This window comes from Atractosteus spatula, chromosome 20 (genome assembly GCF_055471065.1).
Source record: "Atractosteus spatula isolate fAtrSpa1 chromosome 20, fAtrSpa1.hap1, whole genome shotgun sequence".
Taxonomy (NCBI): Eukaryota; Metazoa; Chordata; class Actinopteri; order Semionotiformes; family Lepisosteidae; genus Atractosteus; species Atractosteus spatula.
In genome coordinates, this window is record NC_142725.1 from 16438708 (window position 1) to 16465096 (window position 26389).

The 26389-nt window shown below is 42.6% G+C and overlaps 1 protein-coding gene across 2 annotated transcripts in view; it reads right to left on the minus strand.

Annotated features, from left to right (window-relative positions):
• ube4b (ubiquitination factor E4B, UFD2 homolog (S. cerevisiae)) overlaps nucleotides 1-26389 on the minus strand; it is a 41643-nt gene that overhangs the window by 10201 nt on the left and 5053 nt on the right. The window contains exons 2-18 of one of the 2 annotated variants that reach the window (XM_088938330.1): nucleotides 21993-22212; nucleotides 17939-18074; nucleotides 17123-17210; nucleotides 15107-15251; nucleotides 14468-14693; nucleotides 13657-14064; nucleotides 11940-12053; nucleotides 9187-9328; nucleotides 8675-8775; nucleotides 7764-7878; nucleotides 5449-5532; nucleotides 3859-3915; nucleotides 3441-3557; nucleotides 3229-3327; nucleotides 2496-2609; nucleotides 1975-2173; nucleotides 1317-1455 (exon numbers count right to left, since the gene is read on the minus strand). In XM_088938330.1, the coding sequence (XP_088794456.1) occupies nucleotides 1317-1455; nucleotides 1975-2173; nucleotides 2496-2609; nucleotides 3229-3327; nucleotides 3441-3557; nucleotides 3859-3915; nucleotides 5449-5532; nucleotides 7764-7878; nucleotides 8675-8775; nucleotides 9187-9328; nucleotides 11940-12053; nucleotides 13657-14064; nucleotides 14468-14693; nucleotides 15107-15251; nucleotides 17123-17210; nucleotides 17939-18074; nucleotides 21993-22212 (2504 nt within the window). The remainder of the gene's footprint in view (nucleotides 1-1316; nucleotides 1456-1974; nucleotides 2174-2495; nucleotides 2610-3228; nucleotides 3328-3440; nucleotides 3558-3858; nucleotides 3916-5448; nucleotides 5533-7763; nucleotides 7879-8674; nucleotides 8776-9186; nucleotides 9329-11939; nucleotides 12054-13656; nucleotides 14065-14467; nucleotides 14694-15106; nucleotides 15252-17122; nucleotides 17211-17938; nucleotides 18075-21992; nucleotides 22213-26389) is intronic. The other variant, XM_088938329.1, reaches the window with a different exon arrangement.

Consider the following 26389-nt stretch of genomic DNA (forward strand, 5'->3'; position numbering starts at 1 on the left):
TATTATATTGGAGAGCGAGACTGGTTCAGGGTAGTTGCTATGGAACTACAGGACTGGTCCAGGATTGCATCAATCACAGTAATGGTACCCAAGAACCACGAGAGAATGGGCAGGGGGATACAAAACAGGCAGGAACAGAAGTACGCGGGTGAGAAACATTTTCTCTGACAGGTGGTGCTCCATGCTGCACCAGGCCTCTGTGCTGTTACTTCTGGCCTGGAACATGAAGACTGCTATTCACCTTATGTACAGCAGAGGGAGTGTCAGACATGGAAGACAGTAAAACTCCCACCATCTGAGCTGTAGGAGGAGAAAGGAAGACAGAGGAAACAGCCTCCCGTCCTTTAACTCAAATCAGTGTCATTTCAGGAGAACTGTAAGTGAGTCACTGATGCAGAAAACTGAGACAGCATTCAAGATGGTTACAGACCTTAATGTGCATTGTTCCCTCATATTCACCTTCCTGTCCTCTGATTGTTCTTTGTGTAAACAAAGAAAATCTATAGAAATAACCTCCTTTAATCTTTTTTTCCCAATATTTTTGAGACACCCAAAGCACATAGCTTCTAAATATCCACACATCATTACTCACAGGCTCTTACTCGATTTTCTACAAACTACGGTGTTATCTAATCACAAACAAGCCATCTTCAGCAATATATCAGGTTGTACCTGCCATCTTTAAAATGTGAACTATTTTTCACTGAGGTGTAGAAAATACCGAGCAAGAAAGCTCTGCAATAACCTAAACAGGAAAGAGTTTCCTTCACTACAGAGAAAAATGAGACTAAAGAGTACCCAATTATTTATCCCTTTGGATGAATATGTTGTATTGTGAATAAACAGGACCAGAGTTTCCCTAAGGACAACACAGGTTCATTCCCTGTTGAAAAGTAAAGCAAAGAAACATAAGGTTTCAGGTGTGGAGCTTCCTCAGGTGTGAGGGAGAGAGGGGAAATAGCAAGTAATTAAGCTGAGGAAAACAAAAGACAGTAGGATAAGAAGAGACGGGTGAGCAAGTGAGAAAGAGGGGTATATTTTTATATCTTGTCTATCTATGCATGTAAAGGTATGCATCCATGTATCTTTCACCAGCATCCGTTGAACCTGTTCCTTTGGAGCCTACATACTCTGAGACAGCAATCTGCTCAAAGTTTAGGACTAGGATGAAAAACAGAATAAGGCTTGGGCTGGAGATAAGACTTGCTTAGGGTTAAAGTAAGGATGACAAAGAAATGGGCTGTACAACTAAATAGCAAGTGTAATTTCTAACTTGGATACAGCTGACCAGCAAGTGCTGCTGAACTCTTCCATACCTGTTCAGCTCTCTGATGGCCCGCAGTCTTCGGATGTAGCGCCGGCAACCAGGCAGAATGGACAAGTGATGGGCATGCAGCGTCAGGAAAAAGCACTCTGTGGGGAACTTTGGCTCGGAAAACTTAGACGGATCCTTGTCTGATTAAAAAGAGAGAAAAAAAGCTGCATCAAGACACAGACAGCCACAGTTGTTGCTTAAGAGCATGAGAGGATCTCTGTGTGGAATGTCACTTGAAAAACGTGTACTTGCTTGTATGGAAGATTCTTGGAGACACAATGAATCAATAAATAAATGATCATTCATCAAGATGATAGAGTTATGCCTTTCTGAGACTAAAAGGAATTAAATGAACTGGAACTGATATTGCTTGGATGTCCAACAATATACAAAACCGTGCTGGTATCCAAGGACGGATGCTGCTAGGTAGACATTTTCAACAAAAAGGCTAAAAAAGGGCACTAAGAGTGATAAGATACAAATAAAGCAAATCACCCCAGCACTTTGTCCCCAAAACAAAACCCTAGTTGCTCACTTGAAAACTTGTGTCAGGGTGTTAAAATGCAGTCAGTAAATAAAGGCTGATGGACAGGGACAGGTTTGGGAGGTCAGCCCTGTGCCCAGTGGCGGGAGAGGGCATGCTATGGTGTCCCACTCACACAGCTCCTCCAGCCAGCTCTTCAGGTCCTCCATGGTGGCCTTGAGCCGCGTCTCGTCGGGGGTGACAGTCAGGCGACACCTGGGGTGAAAGATATAAAAGGGGTCGACCGTCGCCAGCTTGATCTTCATGCTCAGCTGCTGAAGCACCCACAGGAAGTTCAACATGAAGCCGTCCGTGGACACCAGCCTGTCATCCGTCTTCGAGTCGAATGCGGGATAAATGGAAAAATAAGAAGAAACAGGAGGCGTGGTGTTATTTGTAACCTGCTATCTCAACGCCAAGCCCTTTCAATTTCACTCTCGAGCCCAGTAAATCTGATCTTGATCTTAAAAGGGCCACGTTGACTACATTCAGTCGCAAATGTTGGCTGTGAATCTTTTAAAGCTCTGTTGCAAAACCTGTCCCGAAGGTAAAAAAATCTACAAGCAAGGAAGTCACATTCCAGGACCATTGACAGAATTTGCATTAATGTGGAGGGTGTACGATACAATCAAGTTCAAGTCTTGTCCTCGTGCAGACCTGCATCTGAGCCTTCTTAACATTGCGGTTGACCACAGCTGCCATATAGTTCAGCGCTGCTTCCCTGGTCTCGCCGTTGAGCAAAATATTGTGCAGGATTTTGAACAGGTCGCCCTGTCAAAACAAAACCAAAAAAGTATAGATCAACAACATTTTAAATCTATAAACATTTAATGTTTTAGAAAATCTTCCTAGTGGAGTCCTTCAATACTGATATCACCTACTGCTTGAACTGATAATAGACCATGTGAGACATTACCCTAAGACATAACATTTAACAGAGCTTCCAGCAAGAAATCTCTCAAACAACACGTGAAATCCAGTACGTAATGGGTCTTCTTTCATGAAAATGAGTAGAATACAAGCATACACTAGCAGAACATAACCACTCCCATGTCCTTCCTTTTATGCAGTAGTTAAGGGCTTCTATTTACTTGCTCAGCATGAGAACATACAGTAAGAATGGTTACAGACAGGAGGAGGCTGCTGGGCTGACCATCTGGAGGTTAGTAGCTTATTGTTGCGAGAATCTCATCTGTTTGCTGCCTGGAAAAATGTGTTTTGAACATTTCTGGGTAGTTTGTTCCACACTCACACAACTCTTTGTGTAAAGTCTCAGTTTTAAACAAACTTCAACATAAGGGCTCCACGTTTCCTTTCCTAGCCATCCTCCTGACAGGAGAAATTCAAAGCAAACAGTTTTCTTATGGGATTTGATGAGGTAAGCACCTACCCGTGCCGATTCCAGGTAATGTTGCAAAGACTGACTGACAACTCTGGTATTTTCAAGGGTGATGGCAGGTCCTGAGAAATACTTGTCTCCTATTTTAGGCTGGGAAGCGAACAACAAACGGGAGTAAGTACTGCGGTGCACCCAAAGTGATACATTTTACAACCGAGCAATAACAACCAATTCCATGTCACAAAGACGAGTGTTAAACTCACATCGTCTTCCGAAAAGACAGACAGGCTGAAGAAGGCTCCGATGTAGGACAGCCTCTGGATCTCTCTGCCTGTGCCCTGGCTCAGGGGGTCTGGACACCACAAGGGCAGGGAGGTGATCTGTGCAACAGGACCAAAAGGGCACAATCATAGCCTGCCAAAACGCCGCAGGTAGCCGCAAGCAAGGGAAACACATTTCCATCTATAGTTAAAGGTCCTTACCCTTACTTTCTCTTCCCAAAGTCCCTTAACAAAAGGCTATGTTAGAAAAAGATACTGTATACCCCAAGAACACATGACCTGCTGCAAAGGGATCACCAATACACACTGGCTCAGATTCTGTCAGCTCAGGGATCATAAAACAGAGAAAGTCAAATCTCAAGCTCCTTCATTAACAATTAATGCCCTCGTAAACACTTACCAAGTTGCACACTGGGTGAGTCTTCCCAAACTTAATTTCACACAGCTCAGCTAAAGCCTGTAATATAAGAGTTGGAGAAAACTTAAATACGATGAATTAAATGTAAGAGCACAGGAAAGGTTAAAATAGAGAGGAGGTTGAAATAGATGGTGTCTCTTCAAACTGCTGTGAGTTAATTGATTTTAGGATCTAGCCCAGCCATGTCCCGAAAGAATCCAGAGTATCTGCTTCAACAATATGGTTGATTAGCTTGTTCCAGACTACCACAACCCTTTGTGAAAAGGAGCACCACATTTCTCCTGTTCCCAGTTTTAAATTAAGTTCATTGTAGATTCCTTGTCCTTTGGGTAGTTGTCACTGCGCCGAAGAAATCCACTGGCTTGACTGTCAATGCCTTTGAGGATTCTGATTATTTGAATCGAGTGCTCTCACTGTCTTCTCTGCTCATGAGTTATTTTCACCATGTCAGGGTAGGAAATTTCTTTAAACCCTTGCATGCTGGTCTTCGCTGTTTCCAGAGCAGTACAGGAGTTTGCCCACAGGGCAAAGCCATAAAACAACAGGCAAACTATAAAATTTGTGGGGCATATATTGAAAACAAACACTGGCGATTCTAAATGTAAAACAAAACATCAATCCACATTAAGCATCAATTGTCCTGAAGACTGTGTTATGTGCAGTCCATTGGCTGGAGTACTTGCAATGGTAATGGGAAAATTAAGAATATGAGGGAGTTTGAGATTGGGAACAAATGTCAGTGTTTATAAAGACACTTCCTGATATTCTATTCCTCAGCTCAGGGCAAAAGAGGGGGAAGCCTAAAAAAACAATTGTCTAATAATCAAAGGGGTAAAAAAACTGATACCATCCAGTTAGCCTAGAAAATAAAATGTGGTTTTCACCACTAAAATAACTACATGCCAGAAAGGCTTTCGCTGTAGAAGGGAGTCATATGTACAGCAGGAGATGTTCTGTACTGAAGTGGCAAGGGAAAGAAAGAAGCTTTTGTGTACTCTGGGTTCCTTTAATATCTGGTCATGTTAATCTGTCGATTCTGGAACCCTTCAATGAGAAGGCATTCAAGTAAGACCAAGGAGAACAATAAAAAGATTGTGATTTTATTCTATGACTGCAGTAAATACGATAATGGGACACAGCCAGTTTCCACAGCTTTCCAAGGCCAGAGGAGAAGGAGAACCAGGTCAAGCAAGAACAGGGATTATGGCTCACATATGCAATATTTAGAACTACTTGTGCAGTGTAATCGTTCTGAGTGAGATGATATTTCACTTCAAAGAGGGTGACAGATAAATGTTAATTAGCATTACTGTTTAAACAAGAATGTGTGTACTACTTTGACAAGGAAGCCCATGTTTCAAGTACAAATTTAAGCATTGCTATTTTTCTAATCAATGGTTTTGTAGCAATGGGAAGCGACAAGGCACAGTGCTTGCCTCACCTTCAATATCCATGTTCTCCAACAATGGCAGACCAGCCATTAACCACAAAGAGGAGAGGTACCCAGCAATAACCACCAATAGTAGAACTGGCAACAACACTTGCTTACCGTAAAAGTAAGACTTCTCTTACCATAAGGGGATACTTAAAATTGTCGCTGTCAAAGGAGCACTCCTTCGCTGCCAGAGCCAAGCCTTGGAGTATAGGTACGAAGATCTAGAGGAATGACCCAGAGGAGGTCTGGTTAGACAGGAAACCAATGCTGATCACACCGCAACACACCGAAATTGCGCATCACACTGCGCAACACCTGAACCAGCAGCAAGCAGAGGAAGGCGGATAATCCAGAGCCAAGAAGAGGGAAACCAGTGCAATCAGAAAGTCTCGGAAGCCAAATGCACGACCACAATGCAGAGTAAGTATACTAGGGTTTAACTACTAATTTCTACACTTCCAGGCCCAAATAATGGCAATATTGTCCTTACAAAAAAGCAGCTGGGTGCTTGTTATTTAGATATATCTAAATTCTAACAATGTGAAATTTCGTTTTTGAAAAATCCAGGTTTTACTTTTGCTGGTTGCTGTATGCCATGTTTCTGTGCTTTTAGGCTCTCCTTTTGCGCAGTCTGACACTGCAATAGCGTCATAGCATTAGGCAAAGCTGAGGTCCTGGGACAAAGACGGATCCTCAGCACTCGTCGGAGATCTCCTCCGCCGGAGTCACGGCCCCTCTTTGGCAGCGGGACGCGGCGTGACCCCGGGGTCAGATTCCGCACGGAGATCTCACTCGTGCGCAGCTGCTGCTTCTCACTTGATTTTTTTCCCCCCCCATTCCATCCAGTCAGACGATTCTGAAATATGTTCCCAATGGCAAAGGCAGCGATTCAGGGCGTGATGACCAGACACATGGCACATAAGCTTTATAAAGTGTAAACTACCTTTTTGTATATAAAAATGCATCTGCCAGACAAAATTACATGACACTGCAACTTCTTTTTTCTATGAAAACAAAAGTAGTCTTTGGAAAGGTACATTTTATTAAATTGTAAATTTGTACCAGAGGAGATCAAGTTTGGTTCCTTGCGAGTCCTTTCTAAAAATTTAAAATACATCTATTTTGGCATTGTATTACAAGCATCCAAACACATCTGCATAACTTTAACTTGTTTTAAAGGGATATTGAGCTTTGATTTTTTTTCACATGAAACCAATAATGATTTTTCTGATTTTTCATATCAGAGGGAGAGGACTTCCATCCCGAGGGCTTTAACCACAGGCCAAGAAAGTTAGCAGGATTTTCCAAACACATGAGGGCTATAAAAGCACCTGTTTTAGAAGGCTGCTACACCAACAGGTGCTAAAGAAAAGGCTGATTAACATTAGGAAGGACTGTCATAGATTGAATTGATGCCTCTGACTACTTGACTTTTCAGTCTAAAACTGTGTTTGTTATACTTTATCCTTGATTTAAAACATAGACAATAGCATTTTAAAACCTTTTCAGTCACGCTTTTTCATTCTCTGGCCCTGAGCTGTGGCCACAGCTGTCCTACTCCTGATAGACGATACATAAGCCAGGCCATTCACAAGCCCCATGCATGCCTTCCCAAGGAAGCTTCTTCACAGTGAAGATAAACAAGGGAAAAGTCTTCTGATTCAACTGCATCACTACTAGAGCAGATGGCATGTCTGCTGTGGGTTTCACATTCTAAATTTATTGCCCAAAATTAACAAGGCAAAATATGCATTTCTACGGATTTGTTTCTCGTTATCTGGGCTGTCAGTAGCATGTGTGGTGACGGCTTTGCTCTCTTACAGATGCCCACTCTAATAGCTTTACAGCCAGGATATCAGAAGCATCCAATTTCAGGAAATACTTTACACAACAAAAGCAAACTAGTGTCACAAGCATCTAAACCCACACCAATTCCTGCATGTTTATTACGATTAGTTGGTCAGCAAAATGGAAAGATTTTACAAGGACGTCTGCATTCAGCTGAAACTCACAGAGCAACTGAGACAACACTTAACTCAAGATGAAGGCAAGACTGAAATTATCATTAATCATGAACAAAACATTGTCTGCTAAACATATGCAGTTCATAAGCCACAGCATTGCAGGTTTCAACACAGCTGTGGAAGGAAATAATACAATACACTGTAAGAGGCAGTAAATTTCTCTGAAGTTCCAGATTAAGTTTTGAGGTTTTGTCCTCCAACTGTAACCTGAGAAATGGAAATCACCTCTTTTAATAACATCTTCCAAGTGCTTACCACAGAACAGGCACTTAGCATTCAGTCTAACCACAGAATTAGTCATGACCTGCAAGAAACACCAACCCTTCAGCACAGCGCTGACACTTGTTTAAGCGCTGATGAACGAAGAAAGGCCTGCATGTACTGTTCTGCAGATATTTACATTCTGTTATCATTTCATCCATCCTCACCTGTCTGAAAACATCATCTTCCTGGTGAGTCATTCTGACGAGCTCTTGTATGAAGCCATAAGGTAGGTTTCGGCACAGCATGTAGGGTACTAACAAAGACTGCTGCAGCAAAGACCTTTTTAAAAAGGAAAATAAGCAGGAACGTTTGTTTTCCACTGGTAACAGAGCAAGTTGGCTTTACACATCAAACGCTCAAAACCCTTCCCACATTCCTGTGCCTGCGGTGACATCACATACCTGTGAATACTGAAAGGGCTTTAAGTTCAGAAAATAATTCATTTCCGCTGCCAAAACCAGAGCTACGAGGTATCAATTATTTTTACATTTGCACTCCATTCATAAAACCACAGAAAAACATAAATCCCGTTGTGCGAATGGAAAAAAAAAAAATTACATAGCAACTCTAATCTGAAAATAGTTGCCCTCTTGCAAAGTGGGTGGCTATTTCATTGACCATTTCTAATCTAACCTCATAAAACACATTAGCACTCCCATGGGGCCTAAAACATTTTTTTAAGTGGTGCAGAACGCTGTTTCCAGAATTAGACATCTTTGTACCCGACCTCTTCTTTGGAAAGGTTACCATACTCATATGATTGTTTTCTAAATCGGAACTAAAACACGAGACCTTTCTGTCTCGGTCACCCAACGTGTACGGAAAGAATATATTTAGCAATATAAGATATGGGAATGCTTCATATTCAGCAGGTTTTGGCTCAAGAATTGCTAAACCTTCTTCCTAGACAGCAACTATCCTGCCAGTGTTAAAAGTGGCTGGCCAATTAAACAAAACTGAGTCAGCTCACTCAGGTTAACACAACAGATTACCAAGCGCCTGTCCAGAGTCAAGGGGACCAGATCTCTTTCAGCTGCTTCAATTGTCTGTTGGCAGGTGCTGCAGGATTACTCACCTTGGCTGTGTGAGACTGCCTTGTAACACCAAAGCAGCATGGGAAATACACTGGGATCTAATGTTGCTTAGCAGCTGGCTAACAGATGGCTGACTGCACATCTGAAAGGATAAGGGAAACAAAGACACAAGGCCATAAACATAACACAGTAGTTTCAAATGGTCTGGTTATTCAACTCTAATATGAAACCGAAGTAACTCCAGTGTTTTCTTTTTAAATTTCATCACAAGATGCATCTATTTCACCTTCCGCGTGTTTGCAATCCAATTCTGTTTTCTATGAAGATGCAAAAGACTTTAAAAAATCCTCCTGCGGCACATTTGGAACAGCCGATGCATCTGGATGAATGAGGTTAATACATTTACGGCATGAAAGACTTTCAGAATAAGCTGAAAGTTTTAGCCTAGAAAGAAAGGGCATTTTCATTATATCTGAAGCATGATCATATTGTCAGACATGTGACTGCTGACAAAGTGCCTGCAAAGTCCTCAGGCTGGCATGAACTCCGGTACCTTCGGAGCCTTCCTCTCCTCCATGCCCACGCTGTCGAAGCGCTCCATGAGGTAATTCAGCATCTCTGTCTCTTTGCACGGCTCAATGGTGAAACGATCACTGGCAGAATCCGAAGCTCCGCCCCCACCAGACGCGCCAAGGCTAGTGAAAGAATCGCGTTCATTAGCAGCAGGTAGAGGACATAAATTCAGCCTGTACTGAACCTGGAACAGAACAGCCATGCAAATGTACTTCAATTCCTAGGAAACACAATTTGATGGTGCAAACTTGAAATGTTCATCCTAAGCACCTCAGGGGACAGTTTCTGGATTTTTTGTTTGACCAGGACCAATTGTTCATCTTCATTTTTCAAACGCAATTGGCCTGATCAACATCACGGCAACAGCCAGCTTTTAAGGGAGAGAAAAAAAATGAGAACACCTATCTCTGAAAAGCCAAGCGCCTTTATGTCTAATTTATTTTGATTTCTAAAAAAAAACATCTTTGGAGCCTCCTGATTGGCTCCACTGGCAAATGATCGCTCCCCCGAGGTCTGAGGCTGGGGTGGGATGGGTCAGCCAGGGCTCTCCTTGCGGCCTCCTGTCACTGAGGGCCACGCCCCTCCTCCAATTGCACAGATGCCCTGGTACGGGCTGCAGTTCCTGCGATGTCTTAAAAGACAACCGGCCAGAAGTGGGCGGGTCCGAGGTGTCTACCCACACTTCCTCATTGCCCTGCGTGCGGCAGTTGGGACAGGAAGCACACACAACTGGCTATTACAAATCCGGATAATACCTCAACGCTGCTTTGAGGTGTGCCATGATCTACAGTCCAGGCAAGGTTAGGAACTACACGGATACAAATTACTGCGCCTACAGTAACTTATAACTGGTCACAAAACTAAAGGCTTGGACTAAACAAACACAAAATAGTGACAACATTCCTGATAACCCATGCCCTCTTGTGCCTTATTGCTTTAATAATTGAGTTTTCTGCTCAAACTATTTTAGCAGAGGTACAATATTTCAATGCAAGCCGTGAAGACCACATGAGGGCTTTCCCTGTGTTAGCAGATCGTCGATCATAAAGCCGTCCTGACGCCTCCATTAGGATAGTCTGGTCCTTTATGTCCCGTTTCAGGACATTAGTGTTTCTGTTTAATAATAAATATGCATCTTATGGTTAATATCTGGTAGATGGCTCCCAAGTCGCTACCTCAGCTCTGCTTTTCTAAAATTGTTCTTATTTATTCCCCACTTAAACAGCCCAGCGAAAAAGCGGGCCTTACTACAAACATCTTAAAAATATAAAGGTTATCCCAGGACAAAGAGCGTACAAAATTTTAAAAAAGAAATAAAGCACCTATGCTATTGTGTCTAAATAATTTGCCTTTTGTACCTTTTGACTTTGTTAAAAAAAAACTGAACTGAATGTACTGTAGATGCATGACACGATTCCAGAGGGCTGTTGAATACAGTTACCAGTTAATTTCACTGTGTTTGGAACCAGTACCTTAACTGTTTTATTGACCATACTAATTACCCATTAGAAGAACTAAGAGGCTGGATGTAGCAAAATTCAGCTGCATAAGCGTGGAGAGGGCACAAGTGAATAGCCCTTCTGTACAATATATAACCCATCACAGAAGTACTAATAATCCTTACAAAAATGACACAACAAACATGAGCAGTGACTCAGGAAATTTAAAATGTAAAAAAACAAATCGTTCATAGTTCCTCCTCCAAATCTGTGGTCTGAATGCTGTGCATATACTGACATTGCAAACTCTGTTTTTCACTTGAAAGAAAAATAGGTTAGTCTAAAGCAACCCGCATGCAGACAGGCAATTTGACAAGTCAGTACACTCACCACTGCACATCGAGTAACATCAGTCACCATCACACTTTCTCTAGAAAAACAGCACTAAATGAGCTTTTCAGATGTCACAGGTGAGCTTCCCCATCAAAAAGGGCTTTAATATGTTTTTGCAGGATTTGGTGCACTGTTAATAAGTAATTCCTGAGGTTAATTACACAAATCCTAGAGGCTTCGGGCTTAGCCGGAACTAATTAAGCCAGCAGCAATGCCAGAGGTGGTTTTTATTCAACTGATCCAGGGCTGTACTGTAGAAGACAAACATTTTGCAAGGATTGCACTGACCTAAGACTGAAATGCATCCCTTTGTATCACAGAGAAATAAATGAGGAACAGAGGAACGAAAGGCAGTCCCTAACAAAACACCTTGGTTTTCTGACTGGTTCGGTGCATACTGCTCTGCTGCACTGTCACTCACATGGCAGCAGGCCTGACTGTTGATTGACAGGCACCCTCGGAACACGCCGGGTAGGAAGTCTTGCTCTATCAGCAGATATTGTCAGGTTATTAAACCCAGATGGGTTCAGTTCACAGTGTGCACCTATTCACCAGGGTGCTGCGGTATTGCAAAATGAACTAGTCTCCCAGGGGATTTACCCTGACTGGCTGAAATACATGGGCAGCCTTTCTGGCCTGTTCTGCAAAACTGCAAACCTCACCAAGAAGGGGGATGTGTTCTAGCAACCCTTGCACATGACTAACCTTAACATTGACGCGATTCATCCTCAACTTTGCCCGCAGGGGAAAAGTAACTCTAACAGAGCTCCAAAATGTTTATGGTCTCGCTTTTCCGAGCCACTGCATGGGAACGCCACCTCATACACAGCAGCACATGGTGTTAGTGGCCACGGTGCACGCCCAAGCATGCCCACTACCACACACCGCCTGGCACAGATACCTGGACCCAAACTGCACCCTAGAAAAATCCTCCTCCTCCGTCTCTTCGTCGCTGCTGTCCTCAGAGACGTCGGAGAGGGCGAAGAAGAGGAGGGGGAAGGGGCTGTCGTAGAAACTGGGGAGGAGGCGGGGGAGGCAGGAAAACGGGGAAGAACGGAGGTGAATCGAAAAGGGTAAAGAAGGTGCAAATAAAAGCAAAAAAAAATCAAAAGAGAAACCAATATTTACTGTAAATAAATAATGAATGGAAGAGAAGGGGAAATATCTAATGTAAGTCATAAGGCCAGCATTCACTACACAAGCTCTGGTAATCGCAAGTGTGCATGTAACAAAAAACTTACTGCCTTAAACTGCCCGGGATTAAGTTATTTCCAGGTCAACCATGGCTAACAAAACAGATCATTCTCTGCACTACCTGCTCCCACCAGAGACTTCACTTGGCAATGTCTCAATGATGTCAAGTAGATGCACTCTCCCTTTTCTCATTGCAATTGACGAAGAAGAAAAGTATATATCTTTCATTCTGTATTCTGAACACCCATTCAGAAGGGAAATATCCATCTACGTTTACTAAAGAGACTCTGGACATACAACATGTTGACAGGCAGAATTCCTCCTAACAGGAAAAAAATACTGGAGAAAAGGAATGCATGCATGCAAACTGCAAGACCCCAAAACAGCTAGCATGTGGGAGAGGACTGGTTTGCCATGGTGACAGCACACACTTGTGTTAGTGTCAAAACTCCGCCGATACATGTTTCTACAAAAACACATGCACATGTCACAGCAATGCGAGGAGATTTACTGTCAGTTATTAATGCAGATACCTGCAGCTCTAAATCTGAGGATTTGCATGAGAAAAAAATGCCTATCATAACTTATGGAAGTTGGCCAATTTAGCACCCATACGGTCTACGTTTCAAATGATCCCTAGCGCATGACTGCAGTAGTTAATTAAGCTGCATTTTAAAACACATAATTGAAAATAAGCCCTGCAATAGAAGTGCCTTCATATTTTTAATTGGATTTCTAGCTGCATCTCATTCAGAATACCATTTAAAATTTTACTGCCCTCAGTCAATTAACATTTTAGAATAAATATCACCAAAACCGAAGGCCTATTCCCCTAGTCGGGGGTAAGAGGAAATCAGACAATTAGTATATTAGTCTTATAATCCTGTATGCTATCTGCTCATTTCGGTTTCATATATTATAAAATGGTGAAGCTGAAAATCTATGTGGAAAGAATAATAAAATAATAAAAAACATCAGGCATTATATCAGTGTCTTTTTCCAAAGAGTTATAGATTCTAAAATCACTCCATGAAAACATGAAAAGTATTTACTTTCTCTGTGTTTAGGGTTAGGAATCACAGTAATCTCTTTCAGGTGCAGAAATTTATAATAAAATGCATCCAAAATTACAGATTAATTAGATTTTACAAACACAACAAAAGCTAAAGAAGTGGAGCTGTTATTTTAGGGAAAAAAAAGGGATGATTTGAATCCTGATGTGTAGAAAAGAGCGTTGGGAGTAGCAGATGCTTTGTCTGTATAGCTCATGCATAGTTAGTGCAGTGTTTTTCTTTTAACTGGCTCACGCGGTACCTTGCCGTTAGTTTGTCAGTTCAACAGACGACAGCACTGGCTTTGAATCAATCGGTTAATTCATTAATGCTGTTATTTCACATCCGTTCACGCAGGTCAGCAGGAAATACCTAGAGGGAATCCTGGGAACGCGGGTGGCACGTCCGGGCACGGCGCCGGGAGAGCTGGGCACCAGGGGAAGAGGCATGGAGGAGGGGCGGAGAGGCCGAGGGGAGGACGCTGGGGCGGGCTGGGGGCTGGGGGGGGCAGGGAGCCCCACAGCGCTGGACCTGGGGCTGGGCGAGGTGGAGGAGGAGGAGGAGGTGGGGGGGGGAGCCCAGGGGGCAGAGAGGGAGTAGGGGCGCCACCTTGGAGAAATGGGTAGGGGTGCTGATGGGGTCCCAGGGGAGAAGCGGGAGGGAGAGGGGCTGGGGGGCGCCAGTGGGGGGGCTGGAGAGGGGGGCAGGGAGGCCAGCGGAGGTGGAGCCGTCATCCTAGCAGGGCTCAAGGCCTGCGGGCTCGGACTAGAGCCATACAGACTGGAGACAACAGGGCAAAAAGGGTTGGATTTCAAAACTAAAGGAAAGAAACAACATACGTCCTTCTAGAAGTAACTTCAACGATTTATCTTTACTTCTTGATAAATACTGTGAATGGTTCATTCTACTTCTGTTCCCTAATGTCTTCAGGATGGACAAATGGACCTTAACAAGCAGTATTTCTAGCTGTCTACGCTAGGATTCTGTCAGGAAGTGTATGGCAATTAAGCTGTTCACATTTATTTATTTCATAGATATGTGTTCATGAACATGGGTTATCTGCGCAGGCAAGTGGCTGTCTGCAAGTGTGGAAGTGCCTCTCTGGGTGTGTGATTCTATCACGGCAGGAGTGCCTGTGAATAACCGTGTGCATACCAGGAAATGCTGAACGGTCGGGACTTGCCTAGATAACGAGCTGGCGCCGAACGAGCCTGCGGAGGCGAACATAGGGCTGCTGCCCTGACTGGAGGAAGGGTTCAGCACCAGATAGCGGTCTGGGGATTTGGCAGTTGCGATTGGCTGGGACGTGGCAGTCAGGCTGGCGAAGGGGTTGTCGTCCCTCCCCTGGGTCGATATCATGAGTACCTCCATCAGGATCTGGCTGATCAAGTCCTTGAAGCCTGAGCAGACTGGAAAACAGCACCCTGACTTTAGCTTTGCAGGGCATGGACAAATCCTAGATCCTACTTTCCTGCCTAGAGTGCAAAATGCAGAATCAACAAGAGATATTTTCATAACGGGTTGCTCCTAGATCATGAGCTAATTTTGACTCAGCAGGCGGTTCAAGGAGTCTGGGTGAACAGCAAGGTTCAAGGGCACAACTGTAAGCAAGTAGACATCTGATGTCTCTCTGTTCCAGTCAGGTTCCGTGAAGGACAGCTTCAAACTACACAATTAGAGACATAAAATAACAAAAACACTGTCGGGCAAACGCATGGTTTGTTAATAAAACATTTTCTATTCGACTATTTTACATTTCTTTAAATTTGTTACTGCGTTGTGACAATCATTTCAGAGACAGAGACGCTCAAGCCCGGAGTACCGTCTTTCGGGTTTTGTCTGAACTCGGCAGCAAGCGAAGGGAGGAAAACGACGTCCCGATCTCGCTCTTTCCAGGACACCCGGAAAATCTTGCAGATCAGCTGAAGCGCCTGTTCCTCCGACACCTCCGACCCCGAGGAAGACTCCTGAAGAGCAAACACAGGGCCGCGATCAGGGGGGCGGAGCTGCTGCCCACTGGGTGGAAAATGACTCCTCAAGGGTCATATACCTCATGGATGCAGTATTATCCAGATTATTTACTATTATACAAAACCAGCACAATTTTCTAAACGGTGCGCCTAAGCAACAGTTTTTATGAGAGATTCTCCTTGACATCCATACGACTTCCATTCTTTTTTCCCCAAAATGCACTGGTATTACAGAAAGCCTGTACCGTAATGCCTCTGCTTTCACTGACCAGTCCTGCAGACCCATTTTTAAACTCAGTATTTCAATGAATCATGCAGCCCATCAAGGTTCTTTTATTATAGCACGGTCGTCATGGAGATGTAAGAATCAATGTTTTTTATTTAGTTGTCACTCCAAGGTTTACTATCTGGAAGCTTTCAGCCTTTCTGAAACAAGCACTGTTCCCAACGCGTTGAACTCCCATTGCGACCTCATGGTCTTGTACATTTCTTTTTATTTTAACTGTGTGCGCAAAGGTTTAGTCCTTTAAAGTGTTTATTTTCCAAGCTTCAATGCGATCCTGGCTTCCGTTAATTGGAAAGAGAGAAAGAGATGGGCAAGTTTTCTAATTAAAAGGACAGGCAGAAAGCACTGCGCAGCTTTATACAAATCTGTATGCAGTGTAGTATACACAGATCACACGAGAGAGTGGAAGTGTAAATCCCCAAGTCACTGTCCCAAGTAACGTTTAAATAATTAAAGTTTTAAAAAATGCTCAAATCAGACAACGCTGATGGAAGTTTTGTTTACTATAAATTTAATCACTTCATATAACTCAGAAAACCTCACTTTAACCACACTACAGTGAGATGAAACTAAACATGTCAATTCTAGTCCCATTCTGACATCCATGTCAACCTATCATGAAAACTAAGGAGACAGGCAGAGCCAGGGCACTTACTGTACATGAGTAACAATACATTTAGTAATCACTACAAAAAACTGTGTTTTTCCCTTTTGTTCTCTTTAGAATATAATGAAGAACTAACACTCTTTGAAATTTAGCACATTTATATTACTTTGCATCATTTAATACACTAACTATAAACATTTGTAACCTCTTGTTCTGAAGCCCTAAATCTATGCTTTACCCTTCAAAGAGCATATAATAAAACATATAATAAAACAATTGATGCCAACAATAACTATTCCACTTCCCCAATGTTATTAATACTCCGTATTTTTGTGTTGGTTTGCTCGACCACATTTTCTGGAGATGAGGTTTTAATGTTTAAGGAATACAAAAAAAAGTCTAAAGCCTGGAAAGACAGCATCCCACTTACAAGTAGGACTGAGGAAATATGGGACTGGCTGTCCTGCCATGGATAAAATTCTCAGATCAATTAAACACTAACGATCCAAAACATCAGATGGGTTAAGTCGTCTCCACTGATTTGTACGTTTTATTCGTTCTTTCCAATTCACCCCTTACCAAGGCATAAGTGACGTCCCTCTCAGGACACTGTGTATAGCGTTTAACTCCCAGACCCAAAACCTTCCCTCCCTCTTCGCTGTGAGAGAGGTGGCGTTTCTACAAGAGGGCACTAAAACCCCGTGCACCACATGGGGAGAGTCTCGCCGTTCAGGAAATCATCACTCTCGATTCGGACAGCTCGACAGGCCCCACGCAACTTGACATTTCTTCATCACTAAAAACTCCACTGAGCCCCAGGACACAGTAAATCAAAAGAGACACGAGAGCACTGCTAACAAGTCAAAGAGAGCTTCTTGGTGTTCATATTTCATGAAGTGTTGCACTGTCGTTTTTTGGATAGCCCTTAAGCGAGGCCTGAGAGTGCGTTTCCTCGTTTTCATCAGCACTCCTTACCTTGTCACCCAGGCTTCTCTTCTCTCTGCGATCACTCTCCTCCACCTCCATGTTTTCAATTCCTGAGTCGACATCCACCTGGGACATGCTGGGCACGACAAAGAGGAATACTAAATCAGCCAAATACTGGACCTGTTAGCAAGGGAACGGGCTGGCCCTGCAAAATAATTCTTCAAAGCATACAGCTTAGCAAATCAGGTCCTCTGGAGTCTTTGTGCAATGAGCTTTATGCTTTCCAATTGCAGTATAAGAAGCTACAAAATGCTGTAATAGCTGTAGAATGAATGCAGGTTTAAAAGATGCTCTCTGGACAGTTAGTTCTATAGAAACAAGTGAAGTTTCTGTAAAATAATACGTTCTTCATTACTTAAATCATTTCCAAAGTTAATTTGATTTTCTGAACTGTTCTTATGGCAGCTGCAAGGCTGCAGGGGCTGGGGGGGGGGGCACTTGGCTATAAAATATTTATAACAATGCATAAGCAGAGGATTAGAAATTACAAAAAGTACGATCAAGTATATTAGAGCATGAAATGCCAGGCACACATTTGATATTCAAAATTTTAAAATAACACAAAATAAACTTAAAACTTAAAACGCTATACTCTATTGTCTATTCACGAGCTAATACATGATTTTGCCAAGCTAGCAAGTCTCTCCCTAAGACCAATTCAGTACTGAAGGTATTCAGTTTTTGCATTATAAGGAGTTGATAAACAGCTCTGCATGTAGTACAGTATGTGCTTATTCAGAGGGATTCTTCAAAACTGGCTGCAAAGAACGGCAGACCGTGAAAGGCCAGAGCACAGCGCCTCACCTCTTCTCACAGGAGACGCTGTCGATGTCCATGCTCTGCGACCGGGAGAGGCTCTGGGACTGAGTTTCAAGGCTGTTAGATGGGGAGCTGCTGAGAGAGCTCACCCCTTCACTGCTCTGGCTCCGATAAGGCACCCCTGGGCAACAGAAAGCAAAGAACAGGACTGGAGTCCAGTGAAGACGTTTATTGAATAGTTTACTGATAAACGTTTAATGAATCTTACATTTGTTTTTCAACTACCACTTGCCTGGGTGCTCAATAAACTTAGAAAAAGTCACACATGGAAAAGTAGTTTAACAAAGCACGTTGCATGTACATGTGCCTGGTGCCAATATTTATTTTTTCACCTTTGCACTGTATATACTGACAATGTTGCATAAAACCTTCACATAGGCTAGCCCTGAATAGAGCAGTTTACAAAGAAAGAAATTATATAGTCCAATATACTACATGGCACCAGATCAAAAAAATAACACGTGTAAGGGGAAACAAAGTCAGTAGCATTGCACCAGGATTTTGAACATGGCTAAGATTTGATCACTTATTTTATTTAGACAATTATTTTAAACAATGGTTTTCTTTCTTCCCAGAATTTGCTGAGTTCTAGACTCTGCTCGTGATGGAAAGGAGACAATGGTATAGCTCCACCTGAAAAAGAACTGTGTGCATTTCTTTCAGAAAAGCAAACCAATTCAAAATCGGTCATAAAATGTTATGTACTTGTCTATATTTTTCCACAGTCAAGAAACGGGGGTCTACATGAGTCCTGATTGTTGATGTTTAACAAAAACACTAAAACTATTTAGACATCCTCTGCAAGATGGGTTTTCACAGAGAGCTACAACATATTGAGCCACTTCACATGGAATTCAAAACCATATGCAGGCTCTTGTCTGGCTTAGTCAGTGGAAATGAGAGCTCCAGTAGTTCACAATCACACATAATTCAAATTTAAATGTTAAAACATAAATATAACATGTTAATATTAATTATTTAAATTCTGTCCCTTGAAACAAACAGCCCTTGTCCTTATCAATCTTAATGAGAAAAAATCCTCTACTAGATAAAAGATTAAATATCTTATGGTAGTAATAGTGGATTGATAAAGTACTTTCAATGCAATCGCCTGTAAGTCAAGTTACTGTGTAAACTTACTGAGTTTACAATAAATTACCAATAAAATGTAGGGGGGAAAGCAGAACAGTGTAATGTGCTTCACTGATCATGTGATCTTTCTTAAATAAAAAACAATTTCCTTGCACAAAAACCAACACCGTGCTAAACACTGCAGTGTTCTGATTGCGATCCACATGGAAACAGCACTATTTTCTGAACAATCTGAACACTATATAAAAAGCCATCTGCAGTAGATATCCTGTCTTTCCTGTCAACCACCAGGTCTGCTGCCCTGTTTGAGACGTGATGGCACACGTCGGGCAAGCACAACAGCTCAGTGTCTCACATGGCTTGATCAAGGACAACGGCAGAGCAGAATCGATGTCACACGCAGCTAGGGTGTGCAATGACTTCATCCCTGGTGTCCTGCGGAGCACATCTATGAATCATGAGTCTACGACCCCTGTACCCACACAGGGCGAATGAGGAGGTGCAGACAGGCTCCTCCCACCTGCTTGCCCACTGACTGATTCATCTTTTGACACACTAACAGCCCCAGCATTCCCAGCTGTGCAGAAATCAATTCTATTCCACAAATTTCTTCCATTCTGTTTTACCCCACAGCGCTCACGGCCACCTCAGTGGCTCAGATTGCTACACCAGCCTGCGCACTCTGGCTCAGTCTGCATTCAATTCCTGGCCTTCCGAGCAGTCAGGCTCATCCCCCTCATCAAATATTCCTGACGGAGGCTTGTACAGGAAGAGCTCCCTTCCCCATTTCTCTCTTTGATGGACGGAAACTCCCATTTCGCAGCCCTACGGGTTTAGAGCTATTAGGCCTTAGAGACCAATCTGCACCCACCGATCCACTGTTAGTCCAAACACATCTTGGATTTCTAGGAAGCAAGGATTAATGGATAGAGTGATGAGCTGATGGACAGACTGTGTGGCTGGCTCCATTAACAGTTGGCTAATGCTTTTATTCAGTTTGTCAGTCATGTTGGGGACTTGAAGCTACAAAGGAGTCAGATCTTGAACTCATGAAGGAGGCAAGGCTTTCCATTAGAACACATGAGCTAGTGTGAGTGCTGGGTATCAGAGCTTCTCATCCATCAGGCATTTGCAATTTTAACATTGTTGAATATTAACTATAAAGCTAAGAAACAAATACACCACTCTTATTTTTTTTAAGAGGAGGATAAGCAATGGTTGTTTTCTGAGACACAGTAATTAAGAGGTACAGTAAAAACCTGAGAATTGCTTTTGAACCCTGATGGATTTTCCTAGGTTACATCTGTGCAGCTATATTCTTCAGTCCAGGCAAAGAACCTGATTGCCATCTAGTGCACCTACAGTTCTGGACTGAATCCCAGTTAGAGATGAGGACGGTACACAGCTGAAATCCCTTTTAGTGCAGAGGTTTGTGCTATGGAACCATGAAGCCTTGTTTAATCCAATTCATGAGACGAACACTACATTCTTACATAATGCCCGATTGATGCGTTTTTCAAGTTCTATACATGTCTCTCCTAATGCCTTTCAATGCTGTGTAGAAAACGGAAAGCTATAACTGTCCCCTGCTGGTATAGCTCTGTCTATAACGGAATAATGCGCACCTGCTTTAGAAAATCAAACCTGTTATTTGCAGATCTATGGGTTTCCACACTCAGGAAATGGAGAGCCTAACAGGAGTAGTGATAACTGATTTCCAGCAGGGGTACAAAAAGAGAACAGCAAATAAAAACAATTATTGAAAAACAATTTATATACCCTCTGCAGGAATGGAATCTTAAGAGAAATGAAATTCTATTATAGCAATACCTTAACAATGCAAAAAATCTGATTCTGGATGGTGATAAGAACAGTTGTGTGCAGATACCATTAACAAAAAAAAAACAGTTGATCAGCAGATACGGTAACATGCTGTGTGTATAAGCTAGATTTCATTTTTATTTTCTAGGGAGCTTTCCAGAGTGTCAATTTCTCAAAGAATGCTTCTGAATCATGCTGTAAGCCTCCAGCCTCTGCCACCTGTGTTATTTAAAGAGACTTGTGCATACTCATAATCTTTGTTGTGTTTCTGTTCAAGGTAACACTAACACTAGCCAATTGTGTCTAACTGATAGATGTCACACTGCACTTGACTGAAAGTCTGAAAAGCTAGGAATTCTCCTTTGCCAGCCCTAGTGAAGCTTACAAAGAGTCATAAGATCTGACATGCCTTTCAGCCTTTTTATACTTAAATATGAAGATGTGAAACGTTAACCTATTATCAAATACCTTTCATATTTAATAATTATAAAATTCAAGTGATCAATTTGCCTTTTAAAAAACCCACTGAAATACTACAGCTATATTTCATGTTATTGCTCATTTCTCACTCACAGAGATGTGTGGTGGTAGAATTATTGCTGTAACAAAAAAAGAACTTAAATTCTTTTATCTAGGTTCTGTTTCATGGGGCAAAACATACAAGCAGTATGCAATACTTCTAGCCAGGCTCTGGCATGATTTATGGGTAATTGTACCTTTAATGAAGTGTGTGTCTTACAAAACTTATAGAAAACCCCATATGTATATATATATATGATTTAGAAAATAATTAGGTTAATTATTTAATGACACAAGGTCTCGAGACCCCTGCTCTAGTGGAAGAAACGGATCTCGACAGGACGGATCTACAGATTTGGTATGGAAAGTCACGCTACGAACTTAGGGCTCCTTCCTTCAAGAAATGTACTAGTTTTACTAGTAAGCTTCTTTTGACTAGTTACTCGGTGAGGCATTTTGCTTGTGCATGTATGGGGATGCTGGATGCTTTTATGTTTTGTTTGGCTTTTGAAAATGTTGAAAGCTCTAAAACCTGGGTCGCAAGGTTCGTCGTGGCTCGTGGCGAAAGGAGAAGGGAACGCGGGCGACCGACGGGGTGTCCCAGTACCTGCAGTGCCAACGGGCGACGTGGCCGGGGTGACGCTGTGGACGGCCAGCCCCAGGCTGTTCGACGGCGCAGGCGGTGGGGGCTGCAGCACGGCCCCCGAGGGGCCCGGGGGGGGCCCCGGCGGGGTCTCTCTCTGAGGGGAGGTCAGGGGGGTGCTGAGGGGGGTACTGGGCTGCGAGGTCTGCCCTCCTGCCAGCCGGGCGAGTCGTCTTCTCCGGATCTGCACCAAAACCGAGGAAACAAAAAGGGGCGTTTTGTCAAGAGAGCAAGGCTTACGGCAAACATGCTTTTCAGTTTCCACAAGGTTTTTTAGGCTGTGCAAACAGCTCAAACCTTACCACATCAGTTCTTACTGAATCATCCCATTTTTAGTCACCTTGGACGGAAGAAACTGCTAAAAGGATTGATTTGTTGAATTGTGGCCGGGGGGGGGATTCCATCCCAAAGACAACCATCTACTTTATGATAAAATAAATGAATTCTGCTGTTGAGAAAAAAGGCTGTTGCAATAAAAATATAACTGGGACATTATATTCCATCGATTTATCACCCAAAGAAACTCTTGAGTTAAACAGGGAGGAGGAAAAAATTCTCCCAGGCAATTTTTAGACTATCGGACAGCATGTCACAATGCTAAAACAAATCAATTCATCCCAGCCACCTGGGCACCACACTGCAATTTTCTTTTCCCCTGCGCCGCTCACACACTAGACTCCAGCCACTGAACTGCTGCAGAATCCCAAAACAAATGACAAGAGACATCAAGTCAGCCATTCTGCCCCTGGAGTCTAACGACAGCAGGACTGAAATGAAAAAATCCCTTCAAAAAAACAGAAGCAGCTGTGAAAAGGTAGAAAACTCAGCCTTTTTTACTCAAACACCGACTACGATTTCGATTAAAAGAAATCACGGAAAATGAAACACTCACCCATCAACCACCACAGCCCGCCTATTCTGGGAAGAGCTGTGTCATAAAACATCACCCAAGGAAACCATAAAAACTGAGCGCATTTTTATCTCAGGTTAACTGAGGACATTGCTTGGAGCTACAAAAGCACTAATCTAAAAATTTCTGTATCTTTCCTTGAGTAGCTGTTAATTTTGAGATATTTTCATACTCTCGCCGCTTATATCCTAAAAAGATGAGCCACCCTAGCAATAATTCAGCCATTTCTGTAGCATGCCCAGATGTAAAATACAGCCTCTTGGCTCAGCAGTGCTGGGGGTCTTGTCTACCAAAGTACTGTTTAAAGCCTGTAGTATTCAGTATGTGGCATGATCTGAATGACATCCCTCTTTAATTCGTGATTCATTTAATGACATTGTTTTAGATTTCTCTACCTAGAGATAATGGACCCCATCTCCCACTGATAACGCAAGTCACAGTCCAGCCCCAAAACCTCCAAATTCAATGCCATGCCTGTACAGTACAGCACTGCACCCGGACAGCACAATCAGCAGCAGCAGCTCCAGAAAAGGAAAAAGGAGATCCAGTTTAACGCAATTTTACGCAGCAGAGTAAACCGACACAAAGACATTCAATCAGTTTCATTGTGCCAACAAAACAAAGCACAGGCAGAGCTAACAGCCACTGATCCATCTTATTGTATCAACAGATTAGATGACAAATTCCCTTTCTGGAGGGACTTTGAACCTCTCGTACCGCAGAAGACAGCCAGGGGGTTGAGAGAAGCCAGCCGGAATAGTCAACTGTAAGAGAAAAGGGGGCGGAGACTGGCTTTGTTCTACAACGTCTTGGTCATTTTTTCATGAGAACAGCAGAGAATACCTGGCCTAGTGTTCACAGCACACTCAGAGAAGGAACAGGGGCTGCAAGTCATGAATGGAAGAAAGACAAAGGCAGAAAATCTAGAATCAGGACACTGAAAAGAGCAGGTTGGCGATAAGGGAAAAACAAGAGACCATATAAAGCAGATATAAAAACATGTATATTTGCAAAGTCCTTCCTAATCCTCATAGGGACAAAACTGCAATTTACTAATAGCCTTATGAATAAGAAGCAGGCCTATATTTAATTAATCCCGCACTAGATACAGGAGAATAACAGAACAAAGAAGTGCAGTCTTGAGGGAAGACATCCCCAGCTTCTATAGTCCTTGATGGCCCTGGTGCCCTCAGCATGCTCTGGAGCCTAGAATTTGCTCAAATCTTTGCAAGACTTTGCCTGTTTAAGGAAAAGCAAGGCTTTGAAGAGAGAGATTAAATCAGGAAATGAAGAATTACATATTTATCAGATGCATATTCAATTCCTTACTGTTGTAAAATCTCAATACATTACTAGGCCCAAGCTAAATACATTCACCATTTGCAACCCTATGGGATACAAATGCACACTGAGCCCCTCATAGCTGGGTCTCAGGGGGATGCTAAGCTTTTGTTTCAGGAAAGAACTGATCCGAAAAGTGGCCAAGATGGTTTGGCTTTGCCAAGATTCCTTGCAAAACACCAGAACATGCCCCTTGCCTGCAATAAACAATCTTATAGACTTGTAAAATTAGAGTGTTATGGAGTTTGAGGGACACAGAGTACAATAAAAAAAACGAGCTTTACAGCAAAACACTGCCTGACTCTGCCAACTGAAGGCATTACAGAAGAGCACAGTGTGGAAAGTGATGACATCAGCGCAGCGTCCCCTTATTCACTGCAGAAGCTCAAGGCACTTTCGGCAGAAAAGCCCAAATCCCTCAAGTCTTCACACCCTTCACTTTACCATTTGTCATTTTTCTCTCCAAAGAAATACAATTACATGTGCAGGCCAGCATATAACTTTCAACTAGCATAACAGAATTCTAATGATGAACTACTGTTCAGGCTTCACTGCAAACAAGGGTCTGTTTGCTTTCCAGGGGACTTTTGCTGAAACACCTCTTCTTAAAATGGGGCCTTTGGTGAAAACAAAGCCCCCCAGTGAAGCCCAAGATCAAGATGCAAGACACTTGAGGACACTTGTCAACAACTGAGCTATATTGTCACCGTGCAGAAGACTGTTAAGGACCGAACAGTGGTGCCCTCGATGATCCATGGGCTGCAAAACTTCAGGTTTTCCAATGATTTCCAGCCAGAAAGAATATCGGTCACGAAAATGTTTTTCCTTTGTCGTTCCCCAAAGTTTGTGAAACCGAAACCAAGCATGTTTTACTCGTTACAGCTTATTAACTGTCCTATTAAAGCTACTTCAAAAACAAAAACAAAGCCACACAGTGCACGTGGACTGTGCTGCCACTTCCTTGTCTTGTGCAATATGTCTGACTGCAAAAAGACAAGAGAGGAACAGAGGCCCTTATTGTAAATTCACCCGGATCAGTGGAATTCACCAGTTTCAGTTTCTGTCAATGCTGATGATTGCAAGAGGGCTAAATTAAGGAAACAGCTGGAATTGTTTCTAGACCTGAGAACCACAATGGCACGCAAATAAGACCATCACCTTCCCACCAATGTGTTTGCATTCCGACGGTTAACCACACTGCCAACCTCCAAGAGAAAACAAGAGCTGCTTCAGAATTTTGAATACTTCCACGGTGTGAGAGAGTCACAATGATATTGGCAACCTTTTTAGAGGACCAGCCAATCAAAAAATGAATGTTCTTGACTTGTCTAAACATTTAAGGATCAAGCACTTCTGTTCAAGCACTTTTTTTCCCCACTTATGACACAAACACAACCATCTACTAGTGCAGGTTCAAGTCACCAGGACTAGTATTATTACTTCTAGTCAACTGTGATGGATTTGTACCTATAACATAATAAAGCCTGGCAAAAATAATACATTTCTCATGACATATATATTTGAGGTCTTATGCATTTGAAACAAAACATGAAAATTCCTTTTGGACCATTGTAAAGAATTTCAAGAAGGCAAAGTGTCGGTAGTTATTTCTGCTTTGCAGAGTCTAAATGTTTCTGTAAAGCAAAAGGCCTATTAAGGGAACTCGGATACAACAGCATCTAAGTCAAATCAATTACCTCAGGTTCATTATCAATGATGCGAGTTGATGGGGGATTAATGAGACGACAGAATCACTTTTAACGTTAATCTAGTCTAAACACAAAATAAACTGTAACACAAAAGTTGCTTCAAAACTGAACCTTGGAAAGGAACGCAGCCTAGCCAGACAGCAGCAAAAACTACACAAGGTTATTTCTTTTTAGAAAAATGGAATTTTGTGCATGTGTGAGTGAGATTAATTGGTGCAGTTTCTTGACACCGCAATTCCCCAGCCGGGTGCTGTTTGAAAGCCAGTTTACGATTTGAAACAGGTCTGTTTTTAGAAAAAATGCTCGAGGAGAACCGAGCTCTCAACAGCAGTTTTTTCTGTCATTGTTCCCCCCCCGTCTGTCTCTCCACCCCACAGCACAGCACAGCATGCAGCCCAGGT